The following is a 14,587-nucleotide window of genomic DNA, read 5'->3' as shown; positions in this document are numbered from 1 at the left end:
GGGGGTTATGGGAGGAGTTGGGGAGCTTACTTGGGAATGGTGGAGAGGAAAACAGGGAAGGGGGAAAGTGATGCAATTTTATTTTAATTTAAAATATATTAAAATAAATTAATCAATTAAATAAACACTTTGTAGCACAGGTCTGAAGAAATAGGAATCCATCCACCTTTCAATGCAACAAGCTAATAAGATAAGTAGGTTAAAGGTCTGCTCACCAGGACTGCCTCCGTCTGCTTCATACGGGTTTCTGGGTCCCACAAGATGCAAAGAATGAAAGAGAAATTTTGTAAGCCAGGTGTCCCCTTGATAATATGCCCCAGAATTTATGTTCTTCTTAATATCACTAAATCTCAGGTAGTATTTTACCTAGGTGAAGTAATAAGAAACAAATTATATATGAAAAAAGAAAGAAAGGAAAGAAAAACATGGCAAGAATCAAAACCAAAATGATTTTTAAAGTGTATCAGGAATATGAAATTCTGGGAGTGTATTGATGAGAATATGAGTAGACTTCAGACAGTGACAGCAAGCCTACCATGTGAGATATTTTGAAGTGTCAACAACAGTTGAATTCTTACTGTGGGTTTATAGTAAGCAAGCATACCCAGCAGGAACTCATGAGTATCATGAATATATTTTCCCTAGACAGACATCTGACATGCATACCGAAATAAGATATTCCAGAAGGAAGTATTAACTTATATTCCCTAATGTTAGCCAACTCTTCCCAAAGGAAAATCTCGTCCTTTCCTAAAAAATGATTGAGGAGAATAGAGAAGGAATGTGTTATGGGAAAAGTTGCATAATTACTGAAAGAAAAGATCACTAATTTTAGAGAACTGGGTAAACTTCAAGCTACATTGTGTTAGGCCTTAAAACTGTCTGAGATAATCAGTAATCAAGCAAGCAAGCAAACAAACAAAAAACACATACTTGCAAGAGTCAGACCAGAGAAATTGGTTAGAATAACAGGACAGGCAGGTGTGAGTGATTAGCTATATATGAAAGTTTTAATATTAGCGTTTGAAGGATTAGTCCACATTCAAGGACAGCTGCTCCTCCTTGGGGAACTCATGTCCTGGTCAAAGGTAAATTTACTCATGTTAAGTTTAAGTTTGGTGATAAAGGTGTGTTTAGAATACTTATGGAAAGGTGGAAGAGCAGAGAGAGCTTGTGTGGTTAGGAGACAATATGGAGCCAAGCAAATTTGTAAAGCACAGGCAGAAGAAAGCAGGCAGATGGGCAGGGCACATGAGAATCTGAAATGAAAGCAGAAGATGGGAGGTTTGAAACTGGACCAAATGCATTTCTATACACCGATGAGCCAATATTAGCTCTCAAGAGCCAGTAACTTGGGGTATGAGCCATGTGAACACTAAGGTGACCAAAAAGAATAGAGAAAAACCAACTAGAGGCCCCACTTTACCTCCCCTTGACAGCTGCTTGTACCTTGAACAGAGAATTTTGACTCCATCCTTGGTTCATTTGTCTCAGTACCAGGGGCATTAGATTCAAAGCATTGTCTTTGTCTTTGAGTGCAGTTATGAGAATCATCCCCAATATTTGTAGATGTCCTGATTCCGATTCAGTGTGGACTGGTGAACACAAGTTTTCTCAACTAGAATTTAGTTCCTCGAGGAACAGGATCTATTCTTGACCATGTGCTTTCTTAAATCTATCTCAAAACTCCATTTGAATATTCCCTTATTACTGTGCATCTACCTGTGACCTTCACCCAGTAGAAAAGGGACATTCTCAGAGTTTGTGAAGATGCATTCAATTTATCATAGCAAGCTTTTTGACCTAGGAAACTTGTGCTTATTTCTGCAACATCAACAAGGTATGCACAGTTGGACACAGCAACAAAAGTAATATCCTTAATTGTCATCTGTATTTCCCAAGATCCCAGTTTGTGGAGAAGGCCTGGCAGGCAGTGAATATAACTCTTTCCTCTTTAGCACAGCAATAGACACTGGAATTAGTTTTGGACCAAAGTCCATGCCATGGTCAAGAAGCAAATTATTCTCTTCATTATTAAAGGCAATAATGATATATCTGATTCATTAACTCTCCACAAATTGGAAGTACAGACATGAGGTTTCTCTTTTTAAAATATTTATTTTATTTTTAATTATGCATATTTGTGTGTTTCTGTGGGTGGATACACGCACACAGGTTCTCAGATCTCCTGAAGCTGGAATTACAGATGCTTATGAGCTGCCCAGTGCGAGTGTCAAAAACTAAACTCTGGAAGAGCAATATATGTTCTTCACTGAACCACCTCTCCAGCCCTGAGCCACGAGATTTCTATGGAGAACTCGCTCACCTTCTTTGGCAGAGGATCACTGCTGTTTGCAAAGCTGTGGCCAAACGCAATAGCAGCCAGAATATTTCTAGAGTTGACAGTTGACCTAGCGTACTCTTCAAAACCACTTTCTGAAGGAAACCCTATAACTGTAGAGAGAGAGAGAGAGAGAAAGTCTGTGAAAGCAGAGTGTATGGCAGTGCCTCAAATTTCCAGTCTGAGAAGAAACTAGGGACAAGAGTGTTATGCCATGACTCTGTCATATTCAAGTCTGAATTAAAAGGATGCAGAATTGGAAAATGAAGCCACTTCATGATTTTACTACTTGAGGGAAGTATGTTTCAATCCTTGAGATTTTTTTTTTCCGATCGGTGAATTTAACTTTGAAATTCAACCTGATTGACCTTAGAATAGGTGTGATTTGTATTTTTCTAAGTAAAAAAAAATCAGTTATTTCATGTACAGTACATTTGTATACAGTACACTGGATACTCTAAAGATTCAGAATCTTTAGAATTCTGATCCTAGAATCAGAAGCATGGTTGATGTAAACAGAATGTCAATGACTTAACAGCTGCTGTTGGTGAAAATGGAGTCCCATGGAGTTTTATCACTTAGACTGACATGGCTTTATTCTTCCAGCAAATTCCTGATTCTGATTCCCAGAGACATACAAGAGAAGCTCGATCTCTCTCTCTCTCTCTCTCTCTCTCTCTGAGTTCCCACTCTCAAAGCACATTCTCCTCCATACCTGGCACCTCTGCTCCCTCCCGGGTGTCACTGTTTCTGCATCTCACTAGCACTATTGGGAATCCAGTTCCTTCAACTACTTCAACGCCATCATTTTCATAAACAAATCCGTTTACAACAAAAAGAATTGTCCATCATTTTAGCCTGTTTTGTTTTGTTTTTCTATCTAGCAAACATAGGGAACCTTGGTTGGGCTCATCCTTTGAAAAACCTGCACTCAAGTGGTTTATGGCAAGTATTGCCTTATGTTTGCATAAAAATGAACCATGGCTGTGCAGGCTGGAAAACAAAGGTATAGTCACACTCTAAGAGGGTAGGGGGGAATGAGGTTATAGATTTAGGAACTGATCTTGATTCTGATGCTGCTGAGGCAGAGGAGTTAGATTATGTGCTTATTTAAGGAGAGGACAGTACTAGAGGGAAGGCTACAGATTTCCAATGGTATTTGCCTCCATTAGAAACAGGAGAGAAACTGGTCTAAGAATGTGAAGGTAACCGAGGAACTGGAAACTCTTGAAACAATTCTACATAGCTTCTCTAAATAAACATGCTGTGGTCTGGATCTGCACTGAGCATGTCTCCCAAAGGCCTATGCGCTTATAGCTCAATTGTCAGAGTCACAACTCAGAGGGAGCAGACCCTTTAAGAGGTGGATCTGGAAAATAGTTAACTTGTGGGAAGGACTGCTCTGAGGAGTGGCTACAAAAGCTTTTGTAGGACTCAGGTTAGCTTCTGTAAGAACTGGCTTGGGTCTGCTCTATATAGCCTCCTGTCTCTCCATGTGGTTTCTATCAAATGTGCTACCATAACAATGTCATTTACTACACTGTGATATGGCCAAGATGGTCCCCCACCAGGTGGGGACTGAACAGATGGTGACCCCCAATCTTGTTCCCTTACTCTCCAAAACTATGTGTTAAATAAATTTCTTTTCTTTATACACCACCTGCCCCAGGTACTTTCTTTACATAAAATGGTCTCAGATAAAATCTTCTATGTATTGTGCAATAATGTTTTTAATAATTGACCACTTATTTCAGATTAAAGACATGCTTACCCAGTGACTATGTGTATGTCCTGTGCATAGCAATACTCTTTTTTTAGGTTGATTTTTTTTATTAGATATTTTCTTTATTTACATTTCAGATGCTATCCCAAAAGTTCCCTATACCCTCCCTCTGCCCTGCTCCCCTACCCACCCACTCCCACTTCTTGGCCCTGGCGTTCCCCTGTACTGGGGCATATAAAGTTTGCAAGACCAGGGGTCCTCGCTTCCCAATGAATAGCAATACTCTTGATGATATTCTTGCCCAGACTTTTAAAACTCATTCAGAAGCAATGGGGACACAGTATCACAGAGCTGGATAATAACTTAGAAAAACCATCAACTGGTCAGCTAATGCTAAAATATTACTTTGGGTTTTTTGTTTGTTTTATAGAGAAAAAATATGAACTTAACTTTCAAGTTTAACTAGTTTTATAGTAGTATACCTAGAAAATTGACCCTTAGCTACGAGGATGTCCTAGTGTGTTTTGTATAGAAGATAATCACACAGTTAAAAAGCTGTTTTTTTTTCTAAAATTGTTGCATAATATGCTTTTATGCACATTTTAACTAACCTTTCATATGGAGGTTTAAATCCGTTTTCACATTTTTGACAATATTCTCTACCACCATGATGTTGGAAGGCACATAAGCCAACTCCCAAGGATAAAAACTGGTGACAGAGGCTCGGAAGAAGGAAGGAACAGTGCTGACAGGTTGGTCAGGAAAATACAGAGCTTCAATCTTCTTTATACTAAGAAGGTGGCGTGTTGTCAAAAGCACAGTGCTGAGTAAAAGCACCAGGACTATCTCAGAAACTAAAGCCCCAAACTTCCGCCTCTAAAAGAACAACAACAACAGTACGTTAGCTTTCCAAGAGGTTGTTGATTTAGTGAATTTAGCCATTTGTGTATATTAAGCCGATAAGACACTTCATTCATTCAGATTACATATGTGACCAATAAGCATAGCTTTACTCTATGATAGACAAGAAGTCAAAGACTGTCTTATTTGTCTCTCCTATGTGACATTCTACTATTACCTCACTCTGTGTAGATTTTATGTTAGGAAGAGAATGACCCAGCCCTGGAACTGAGAAGAATAAAGTAGTACAAAATAAAAGGCAGCCATTACAAGGCGAGAATTACTCTCTGACCATCTCTGAGCTGTTGGAACAATAGCATGCCGAGTTCAACTTACCTTTAAAGTAAAGTTCTTCCAGAGAAGAAGCAAAAGTTTTCTTGACTCCTGAGAAGCCATTCTTTTGAACAGAGTTCAACTCTGGAGGAATTAGAAATGTTTTTTAAAAAGAAAATTAAGATTATCTACATCTTCAGATATGCATCTTTCATTTGGAATACCCATTAGAGGCCAGGAAATTTGGAAGGGAGAAGTTTCAACAGACAGGAGAGAGAACTCAGTGGTATAAAGATTTAAAGGAGAATATTGGGTTAGGAAGGGTTAAATTTGGTTAGGGGATGGGAGGGCAAAAGATAGGGAGAGGTAAATAACTGCAAAGACCTTTAGGAAAGTCATATAGGAGCCTGCCTACTACTTTAGAGGTGTACACATGTGTGTGTGTGTGTGTGTGTGTGTGTGTGTGTGTGTGTGTGTGTGTGCGAGAGAGAGAGAGAGAGAGAGAGAGAGAGAGAGAATTAAAATGAAATTATCTTAAAATGGATTATACAATGCCCCTACTAGACTCCAAAAGCTAACAAAAATTCTAGTGCTAAGAATGGTTTAACACTTTTGGAGCTATTGGTCAGTGTGGTCCCATAGACCTCCCCCTGAACATTAAAGACTATTACCAATTGCCAATACTATTGGCACACTCCAGACCCTACTGCTGAAGACACTGTACACTTAAGTCAGAGAACATGAAAAAAAAAATCAAGTTGGTTCTCACCCAGAAGCTTCATTCCTAACTGCCTAGCTTTCACAATGTTGCAAGATGCTATTGGTTCCTCCAGAGGAGGAAAGCTATCATCAGTCGTCCCCAGCTATGAACGTCATGAGCGACCATAACGACTGGCCTGGCAAGATATGCCCACTGGTGCAATTGCACCAAAAGCAAGCAACCAATGATTTATTTAAGTCTTTCACCAGAAGACGAAATCTGTATCTATCACAATGATCAGGTCAAGAAGCCAGTGGTTAGGCAGGACCCTCAGGGAGAGCCCACTGCTATTCTTCTAAATGGACATAGAATTAATAGAATATTAATCCAGCGTCTAAATTTTGTCAGACAAGCATCTCCTTCAGTAAATGGCGATTAACACAGAGACCCAGAAAAAGATGGAAGTACAGAGACTAGGAGACTGCTCATGCTTAGCCCTAAATGAGACATTTATATTATACATGCTACGTCCAAAATGGCCAGGGATCGCTGTGGAAGAGGGGTGAAAAGAGTAAGAACCAGAAGCAGTGTACAACTCTGAGTAAATAGTGTCTGCTGGACACAAGAGAACATCCTCACACATGGACTCATAGTGGTTATGGCAACAAGCACAAGACCTGGGAAAGCTCAAGCTAGGTCAGATCCCAACATGGAGAGGGAGGTCCCAGTGCCACCCCTGTCAGCTAGGCATCGGTAACTGATACGTTCTGAGAGCAGAAGTGTGGCCCCTGGTATATCAACAATGCTCCAGTGGAAGACCACACACCCAAGTATATATGGATAGCATAAACTGCTCAATAAATCAAAACCAAGCAAAAACAAAAGCAAAAACATAATCCTGAAGAGAGGACAAATCTGGGTAAGTAGGGAAGGTGGGGGGGGGGAGTAGATATGGGAGGAGTTGGTGGAGAGGAGACTATGATCTGAATGCATTGTTCAAGATTCTCAAAAACAGAATAAAAAAGTTTTAAACCAATAAAAGAAAGAAAGAAAAAAAAAACCCTATCCAGCAGCATGTGACTTTTAGACAAGTAAACTACTTAGGTTGTGTTAATTTAAGTTTCTAATACATCTTTAAAATAGCAATAAGCACTGAAATACAGGAGTAGTCATTTATCCCTATATTTTAAATGTATTCGGCATCTGTGGTGATTTAATATCTAAAAAATGTCCCACACAGAGCAATAAGGTGGGAAGAACCATTTTATAAGCCCAAGATGCTGCCTGATGACATCTTAGCCCCTGGATTGTTGGAAGCTAGTGAGCTGCTACGTTAAAAGCTTCTAAGATTTTTTTTTTATTTATTATCATGAAGTGTTGGTTCAGATGCGAGCATGGCTGTGCTTAAAGCTAAAACTAGTTCAAGACAAAGCAATTAGCTTCGGAACCTACAAAAGTCTGTCTCTCCACCATACGTAAAGTCCAGCTGTCCATCCATCTCTGCAAACGCAGATGGGCAATTATCAACACTCCCCTCCCCGATTTGAAATCAGGTTGTTTAGAGCCAAATCCCTACCACTGACAGTGGCACCTCTACCAGTGACCTCACACAACTGACAGAAATTACGGGGAAGGGAGGAGCTTTGAGGAGAAGAGCTAGAACCCCAGGCCTTAAAGGAGCGTCATCAGGTTAAAGCTTTATTTAATCTTAAAATGAGGATGAATCTGAAGGAGATGGGCTGTTTCAGAGACTATAATCCAGATTCAGGCACAGCAATCAAATCAGGGGCCCTGTTAGTATGTGCACACACACAGAGACACATACACACACACATAAACTCTTTGGAAAAAATGACGCTTGAGTAGACTTTAATAACATTTTGGAAAATAACAGCAAAATGAAACATAACCATAATATTACTAGGAAAATCTCTACTACTGTCTTTAAATTTATTGATATTGTTGTTGTGCGCATGCAACACATGGCCATAAATAAAAATGAAAGTTAAAATAAAATTAAAGATACACCCCAAGCTAATAGAAACCAAAAGAGTACAGAAGTAGCTGTGCTAGTTAAAACAGATACAAAGCCAGGCTTGGTGACACATGCTCATAATTTTAACTACTCAAGAGGTTGAGATAGGTGCTTGTAGAGCTGGACCTGTATCATATATCTTTTCTGATCACAGTGTTATGTAAGTTTGATATAAATAACAGGAAACACTTTTAGAAAATTCACAGATATATGGAAATTAGACACCATGCTTCTTGTGAGTAAAATCATCAATGAAGGCTTCCCCCCCCCCAGAAAGCAATTACCGATATCTTGAGACAAATGGAAATGGAAAAAAACATACTAAACTTACAAGATTTAGCAAAATACTCACTCTTTAAGGAAAGCTTACAGGATTAAAATGTACATCCCAGACTTTCAGAGAAACAACTTGCCAGTATGTCAGGGAACTAGAATAACAAGAATAAAACTAAGTGAGCACAAGAGTGAAGTTCGGGAGGCATTGCAACCAAATCCTACACAGCCCAGACGTCTCATTACTCTGTGTTCTGGGTAAAGGAAAAAATGTGGGGCTAGGCCCCGCCCTCTTTTAAGACAGAGTCTCATTGTGTAGATCTGGCTGGTCCACAACTCAAAGGGCAGTGATGGGGCATCCTGCCGTTTTGCCTTTGACCTCCTATGGCCTTACACCCTGAGCTGTGGTTTTGGCAATATCCCCATTTCTATATAGAAAATGGCAAATGGCGAGAGAGACAGAGAGAAAGGGAGATTGAACTCCCAGGGTATCTGAAAGCAGTGTGAGAGCAGGGGACACACAAGGGAGAACTCACCACTACTGCTCTAGTTTAGCAAGCTCAAACCACTTAGCGCCTTATCCACCGAAGAGCATCATACGACCCAGTGCTGGAAGCTCTTCCTGCACACAAGCAAGGCCTTAACTAACCGTCCTGCAGGGTAGTGCTCTTTCTTCCAAGGTCGTGGCCCCGGATCGGATCTCGTGCAACGAATTAAAAGTACAGTCGTGGGTGGACCAGAGGCTCGCGCCAAGAGCCTCTTGAACCGTTGAGGAGAGTCAGGTGCAAGAAAAAAGATGGAGGCACGTGCTGGGGGAGGAACAGGGGATGGGCGGGGAGTAGGGGGAGCCAACAAAGCAGAAGGATCACGGAGCATATGCCAAAACCATATGTTTCTCCTGTTCTCCCAAGTGTATCAGTTCAGAGGGAAAGAACACGGAAGGGGGTCTGGGAGGGCTCCTGGCGATCGATCGGCAGGCACGCACTGTAGCTAGGAGATGAGTTACTGGAGCTAGGAAGCTCAACCTGGAGTCGGAGAGCCCTGGCACAGAGCCCAGCCCAGAGCCTGGCTTGTTCCAAATCCTTCTCAGCAACGCTTATCATTCAGTCCACCATGTACCAATGTTCCTTTGCACACGTGGGATCCTCTGCCCACAGCCCCAGCAGTATAGTGTTTCACACACCCCTCTCTCCATTCTCCCTCCCATCTCTCCGCTTCTCTGACTCTATGCTGCTCCCCAATCTGGGATATCTAGCCACTCTTCTCAGTTCCTTCCAAGTCCGTACTGACTTAACCATGAACCCGCGTGCAGGAGCTGCCTGAGCCCTTTGCCCTCAGCTCTCAGACTCCCCACCTGCTTCATCTGGGTTCATCAACTAGCCTGTCAATAGAGGTGGACTCCACCTCTATATCAAATATCCCAGTGCTGTACAGGTCCGTGAATGCCTACTCTTCTTGCCTCTACCCCATCCTGATACCCTCTTCCAGGGTGGTTTTATTTTAGAGTCACAGGCTCTGAGTTCTGACAGGCACTGCAAGTTCTCTATCCTTGATGTGCGTGATTTATTATTGCATGGCGCGCTAAAAGGAGCGGGAACTAATGTGACATTACACTTTGTCAGGAGAGGGCGCTGGAAGAACACCGTAGAAGCTTCTCTCCCGGATTATCTTCTGCTTCACTTTTTTTTTTTTTTTTTTTTTTAATTGGCTCTGGCCTGGTAATTTGCCAGCAGCAGCTTGGACAGCATACTCCCCCAAAACCCCCACCCCTGCTCCCTCACCCCCGCACTTACAGTCCAGGACCATCAGGGCCGCAGCTGTCTGGTTCTCAGGGAGAGGCTGCCAACAACCCAGCCTCAACAGCTGTTTCCAGTTCAGGCGCTCGGGTATTCAGTGCTTGAAGAATCCCGGCATCTGCTGTGGTCCGGAGCTCACCACCTTCCTTCCCTACACTGGAGAGTGGACACGGCTACCCTGTGCTTGTTCCTTGGATGTTTTCATTCATCACTGGTAGTGCCGAGAGTTCATTTAAATATCTTCAATAAAATTTCCCTGTGAAAATTGTAGTTTGGCATCTTGCCTCTAGGGGGAAACAGTGACCTGCGTGCGCACCAGTTGCTGTGGTCAAACCTTTGGGCACCTGCCAATCTCCCAATGACAAAAAGTAAGTAGCAAAACCTACTTTCCACAGACCTGCGATGACTCAATGATGCGGTCATGGAGAGTGGACCGTAGAAGCCTCCACACGTTTTAATCTGCTAAAGCAATGAAACATAGATGGCTTCTGGATATCATTTTGTTGCCCGTTGGGGAGGCAGGGTCCAGGGTTTACAGGTTCTCAGCCTCCTATCCAAAGAATTAAAAACAAGGACTCACATAGACCTGCAAAAATAGCAAGATAACCATATGCATGCTCGATTGTGAATAGGCATAAGTTTTGACTAGGGGATTCTCCATAAAAGTTCACTTAACAGAATTTGCATTGCTGGGCATGCACCTGAAACTAGCTCAGGCCATAGCAGCCTTTACACTCTTTTTACAAGGATATGTCAGAATATTCTTGGGTAGTAACCACTAAGTTCAATTATTGCTGGAGGCAGAGAAATTGATAGTATGGTTCACAGAGAACCCAATCAATGCAGGTAGGGGTGTGAGTGGGTTCTGAGGTTCCATAGTGTGCAGTGTGCACAGACCGCGTGTGTGCACAGTTCATCCAGACAAAGGAGCAGGCTGCCAATAGTGTTGTTACAAGAGGGGGCATAGGCATAACCAAACAGGGTCCCAGGGTACTAACCTGCCTCCTATGCTTGCCTGCTTCAATTTTGTCATTGACAGTATCAACTGAGGATGCAAAAGCCGTGAACAAGCCGCCCCACAGTACAGCAGCCCCAGACTTTGCTGGGTGATTCTGTGCTGCCCACTATACTTGTCTATTGGGCAGACAATAAGTGCTAGAGAGAGGATTAACTTCTCATGGTGTTCACCATTTGCTCTCTGTTGTATGCCGGCCTGAGGCTTACAAGGACCGGGTACATCAGGGAGGCAGGCTGGGGCTGAAAGAGACTTAGACGGCGAGAGGTTAATGGAGGCAAGACATGATTCTGTTCAAGGCCCTCCAGTTTACTACGGGAGTGTGCTTATAAAAGGGGAAGGCCCATCCCCTGCCAGTCCATTCTTGGTGTCTGGAGCCAGCCTGTAGGTGATGTGCAGAATAGGATGTTCCTCCAGAAAATCTCAGAGGCGGGTAACAGTGTCTTGGAGAGAGCAGTGGCAGGAGGCAGAACAAAAGAGCCATCTAGGTCGGAAGGCTCCACCTTAGGTAATTTCCTTCTCAGTGGCAGCAAGGTCAAAGTTTGGATCAGTCTACTTCAGGGCTGAGGGAGGCTACAGCTCTCCCTGCCTAGACTGTAGGAATGCATCCCACCTTCTTTCCATCTTAGAGCTGGGTCAGAGTAGGAAAGAAGACACGGGATTCTCCTTTGCCATTGTTTCATTTCTGAGACAAAGATTCATGTAGCTGGTCTCATAGCTGCTCTGTAGTGGGGACTGGTCTTAAACTCCTGGACTCCCAGCTTCCACCTCCTCAATGACAGGATTGGAGGTACACGTGGCTCAAAATGCACCATTAAAAAGTGTTTCCTTTCTGTTCTTAGACTTTCATGTTCTTAGTGCAAAGACTCTTGATTTGACTTGGGGAAATGACTGCTCAGCTGACCTTGTAATCTTAGACATTGACTGTGTGTGACACGAACGTATGTGTGCAGAGAGATGATTCTCCTGGGGCCTCATCCTCTCCAGTGCACAACTAGCTGCTACAATGTAATGATAGTGTTCTTCATGTTGCCCCAACTATATCACCATCCTTCAAGAATGTTTCTATTCTCAGGATACTCTGGAAAAAAAAAAAGACCTGGTAAATGCTGTTTCTTTCATGTTTCTAGGAGGGAGAACAGGGTATTTCATAACTTTAGCATGTAGATCTGAACATACTAGATACACATACTCATCTAAGTCTATTATGAAGGGGATACATTTTATTATGTAAATATATTTACACACAGTTATATATATGCAGGGACAGTGATACACACATAGTTATATATACGCATGTATATACACGTGTGTCCCTCTCCAAATCCAAGTGCATTTGAATAAAGACGCCATAATCACTGGTTGGAACTGAATCTCAAGGCACTGCTTTCTCATAACCACTCCGTGGGTTATCTGGATTGGCAAAGGTCAGGAAGACTTGCTCCAGCGTGATCTGACTGATGGAATAATCTTCTAAATTGTAGTCCTCCTTCGCTTTCTCCAGAATGCCAAACACCTTCAACAAACAGCAACAGAAAGCATGCAGTTACCACTGAAACGTTCCTCCCAGTTCCCCACCCAGAGGACTCACTGTTTCTTCTCCCCAGTGTCCATTGGATTCACAGTGGAGGACAAAAGGCTCTGGGGGTGGGGGTGGGGTGAGAAGGGAAACCCAGAGAAATAGGTAATTGAGAAGAAACTAAGGGCAGGCAGTCCTTTGTCCCAGTTCTCTGGAAAGACACAAGCTAATAATAGGATTTAGGGGCAGAAATAGAAGGCAATTACATTCTAACAGGTTTGAAAGTTAACATGAGTGCTAGCACATCCGCAATGCCAGGCGTGACTCCACGGCCTGCATCCCCAGGGCATCACTAGTGTGCTCCTAGCATTAGTGCAAAGAAGTGCCTGGCTTCGGCCATCACCTTTCCCCAGCTGTTGTTCTTGCTGGGAATGTAGTAATTAAGGATCCCTTGATTCTCTTGCTTTAAGTCGCTACCTAAGACAAGAAAGTAGACAGGTGAGTAATCTTAAAAGATTTCATTTAAAACTCCCTTAAAATAAAGTGACGTCTGCATCATATAATATACGGGTGAGAAATTAACGGGTCAATACATAAGTGGATAGGACCGAGTATTTAATAACATGAGTCTTATGGGGGCCGTCTAATTCAAGCCACCACGCACAGTATGGCTAAAGTATTTACGAGGTTTATTACTGATGAAATCGTATTATTATATGGAGTACATGACAGTTGCCGAGTGTACTCTTTTCAACTCACATGTCTAATGTTAGATACTAATCATCCTAAAACTAACATTAGGAGCTTTGATTGCTAAGCCAGTGCTGCGAATGTGGTCTGGGCAACTCATTCTGGGTCGTGCACTTTCCTATGCCAGCTTTGGAGGAGAGTAGAAAAGTTACTGCCTCAACATTCTTGTGATTATGCACCTCCCTGCCATTGGCAAGGTTACAGCATACAGGCCACCAAAGTCTGGCCATTTGTTAGTTCGCTTTACAGTTGTGTAAGAATTCACCAGTACACACAAGGCAAACGGTAGTATCCATTATGAATTTTGAACACACACTTTAGTTATACTTGATTTGTAGATTAAGTTGACTTGGATTTAAAAATTGAAAGTGTAAGTCATATATAGTTAAAATGTTAGATTTCCTTTAAGATTAGCCCCAAAGAATGCATTGTCACACAAATCTTTTTATTATGTCCTATTTCAAACATAGAACTTAATTATTTAAAGTTACTACACAGGAAACCTCCCATTAAGGTTTAAAAAAAAAGATACCCCCACACCCCCACATTCCACTTTCCAGCCTCTGCTCTCAATAAAAGGCCTCTAAGTGCCTTCAATGTAATTGAATAAAATTGCTCCTTATATATTATCTTCTTTCTTTTTTAATCTTAATAGTTTTATTTTGCTCCTGATATTAGCCTCTACCAGTCATCTATACAGTCGGGCTGGGTAAAGTTTTTAATTCTTCCAATGAACACTATGTTTCGATGGTTCATTCATGTTGTTACATTGTTACAGGTAATTCCTTATCTTTTCTGCACCACAGTAATCTAGTATGTTAGTATCCCATAGTTTATTTTCATTTGACTGACAGTTCTTTCTTCTGTCAGAAGTTCCTGAATGCCGGTTTTTCTTTGGTTTGTTTGTTTTATTTTGTTTTTTTTTTTTAAACCTAGCTCTTAGCATAGGTGATTCAAATAATGACAGTCTGTTTCTAGATGGGGAATTTCTGGGCCATTACTCTTTTCATTTTGAAGATACAGGGAACTACAGAGGCTGTTACTCCCTTTCACAATGTGTCTTCAATTCTATTCCATTGATCAATGTGTCTGTCTCTGTACCAATACCATGTAAGTTTTTTTGTTTTTTTTTTTTTAAATCACTGTTGCTCTGTAGTAAAGCTTAAGGTCAGGGATGGTGATTCTCCTGGCTGTTCTTTTATTGTTATTTTTTTTTTTTACTTTTTTTTTAATTAGGTATTTTCCTCATTTACATTTCCAAT

General features: G+C 41.7%; 2 protein-coding genes across 2 annotated transcripts in view; both read right to left on the bottom strand.

Moving 5' to 3' along the window:
• The window catches only part of LOC110299272 (ATP-binding cassette sub-family A member 3-like), a 76,917-nt gene extending 67,996 nt beyond the window's left edge, over window positions 1-8,921 (bottom strand). Inside the window, exons 1-6 of the mRNA XM_021168935.2 lie at window positions 8,782-8,921; window positions 8,325-8,400; window positions 5,301-5,381; window positions 4,676-4,940; window positions 2,327-2,454; window positions 216-366 (exon numbers count right to left, since the gene is read on the bottom strand). Coding sequence (XP_021024594.1) covers window positions 216-366; window positions 2,327-2,454; window positions 4,676-4,940; window positions 5,301-5,360 — 604 coding nt within the window. The 5' untranslated portion in view covers window positions 5,361-5,381; window positions 8,325-8,400; window positions 8,782-8,921. The remainder of the gene's footprint in view (window positions 1-215; window positions 367-2,326; window positions 2,455-4,675; window positions 4,941-5,300; window positions 5,382-8,324; window positions 8,401-8,781) is intronic.
• Window positions 8,922-12,275: 3,354 nt separating this feature from the next.
• The window catches only part of LOC110298830 (ATP-binding cassette sub-family A member 3-like), a 105,091-nt gene continuing 102,779 nt past the window's right edge, over window positions 12,276-14,587 (bottom strand). The window contains exons 31-32 of the mRNA XM_021168316.1: window positions 12,979-13,052; window positions 12,276-12,572 (exon numbers count right to left, since the gene is read on the bottom strand). Coding sequence (XP_021023975.1) covers window positions 12,432-12,572; window positions 12,979-13,052 — 215 coding nt within the window. The 3' untranslated portion in view covers window positions 12,276-12,431. The remainder of the gene's footprint in view (window positions 12,573-12,978; window positions 13,053-14,587) is intronic.

The sequence above is a fragment of the Mus caroli genome, chromosome 7 (genome assembly GCF_900094665.2).
Source record: "Mus caroli chromosome 7, CAROLI_EIJ_v1.1, whole genome shotgun sequence".
Classification (NCBI taxonomy): domain Eukaryota; kingdom Metazoa; phylum Chordata; class Mammalia; order Rodentia; family Muridae; genus Mus; species Mus caroli.
Note: the sequence above shows the minus strand (reverse complement) of the source record. Positions and strands in the feature narration are given on the sequence as shown.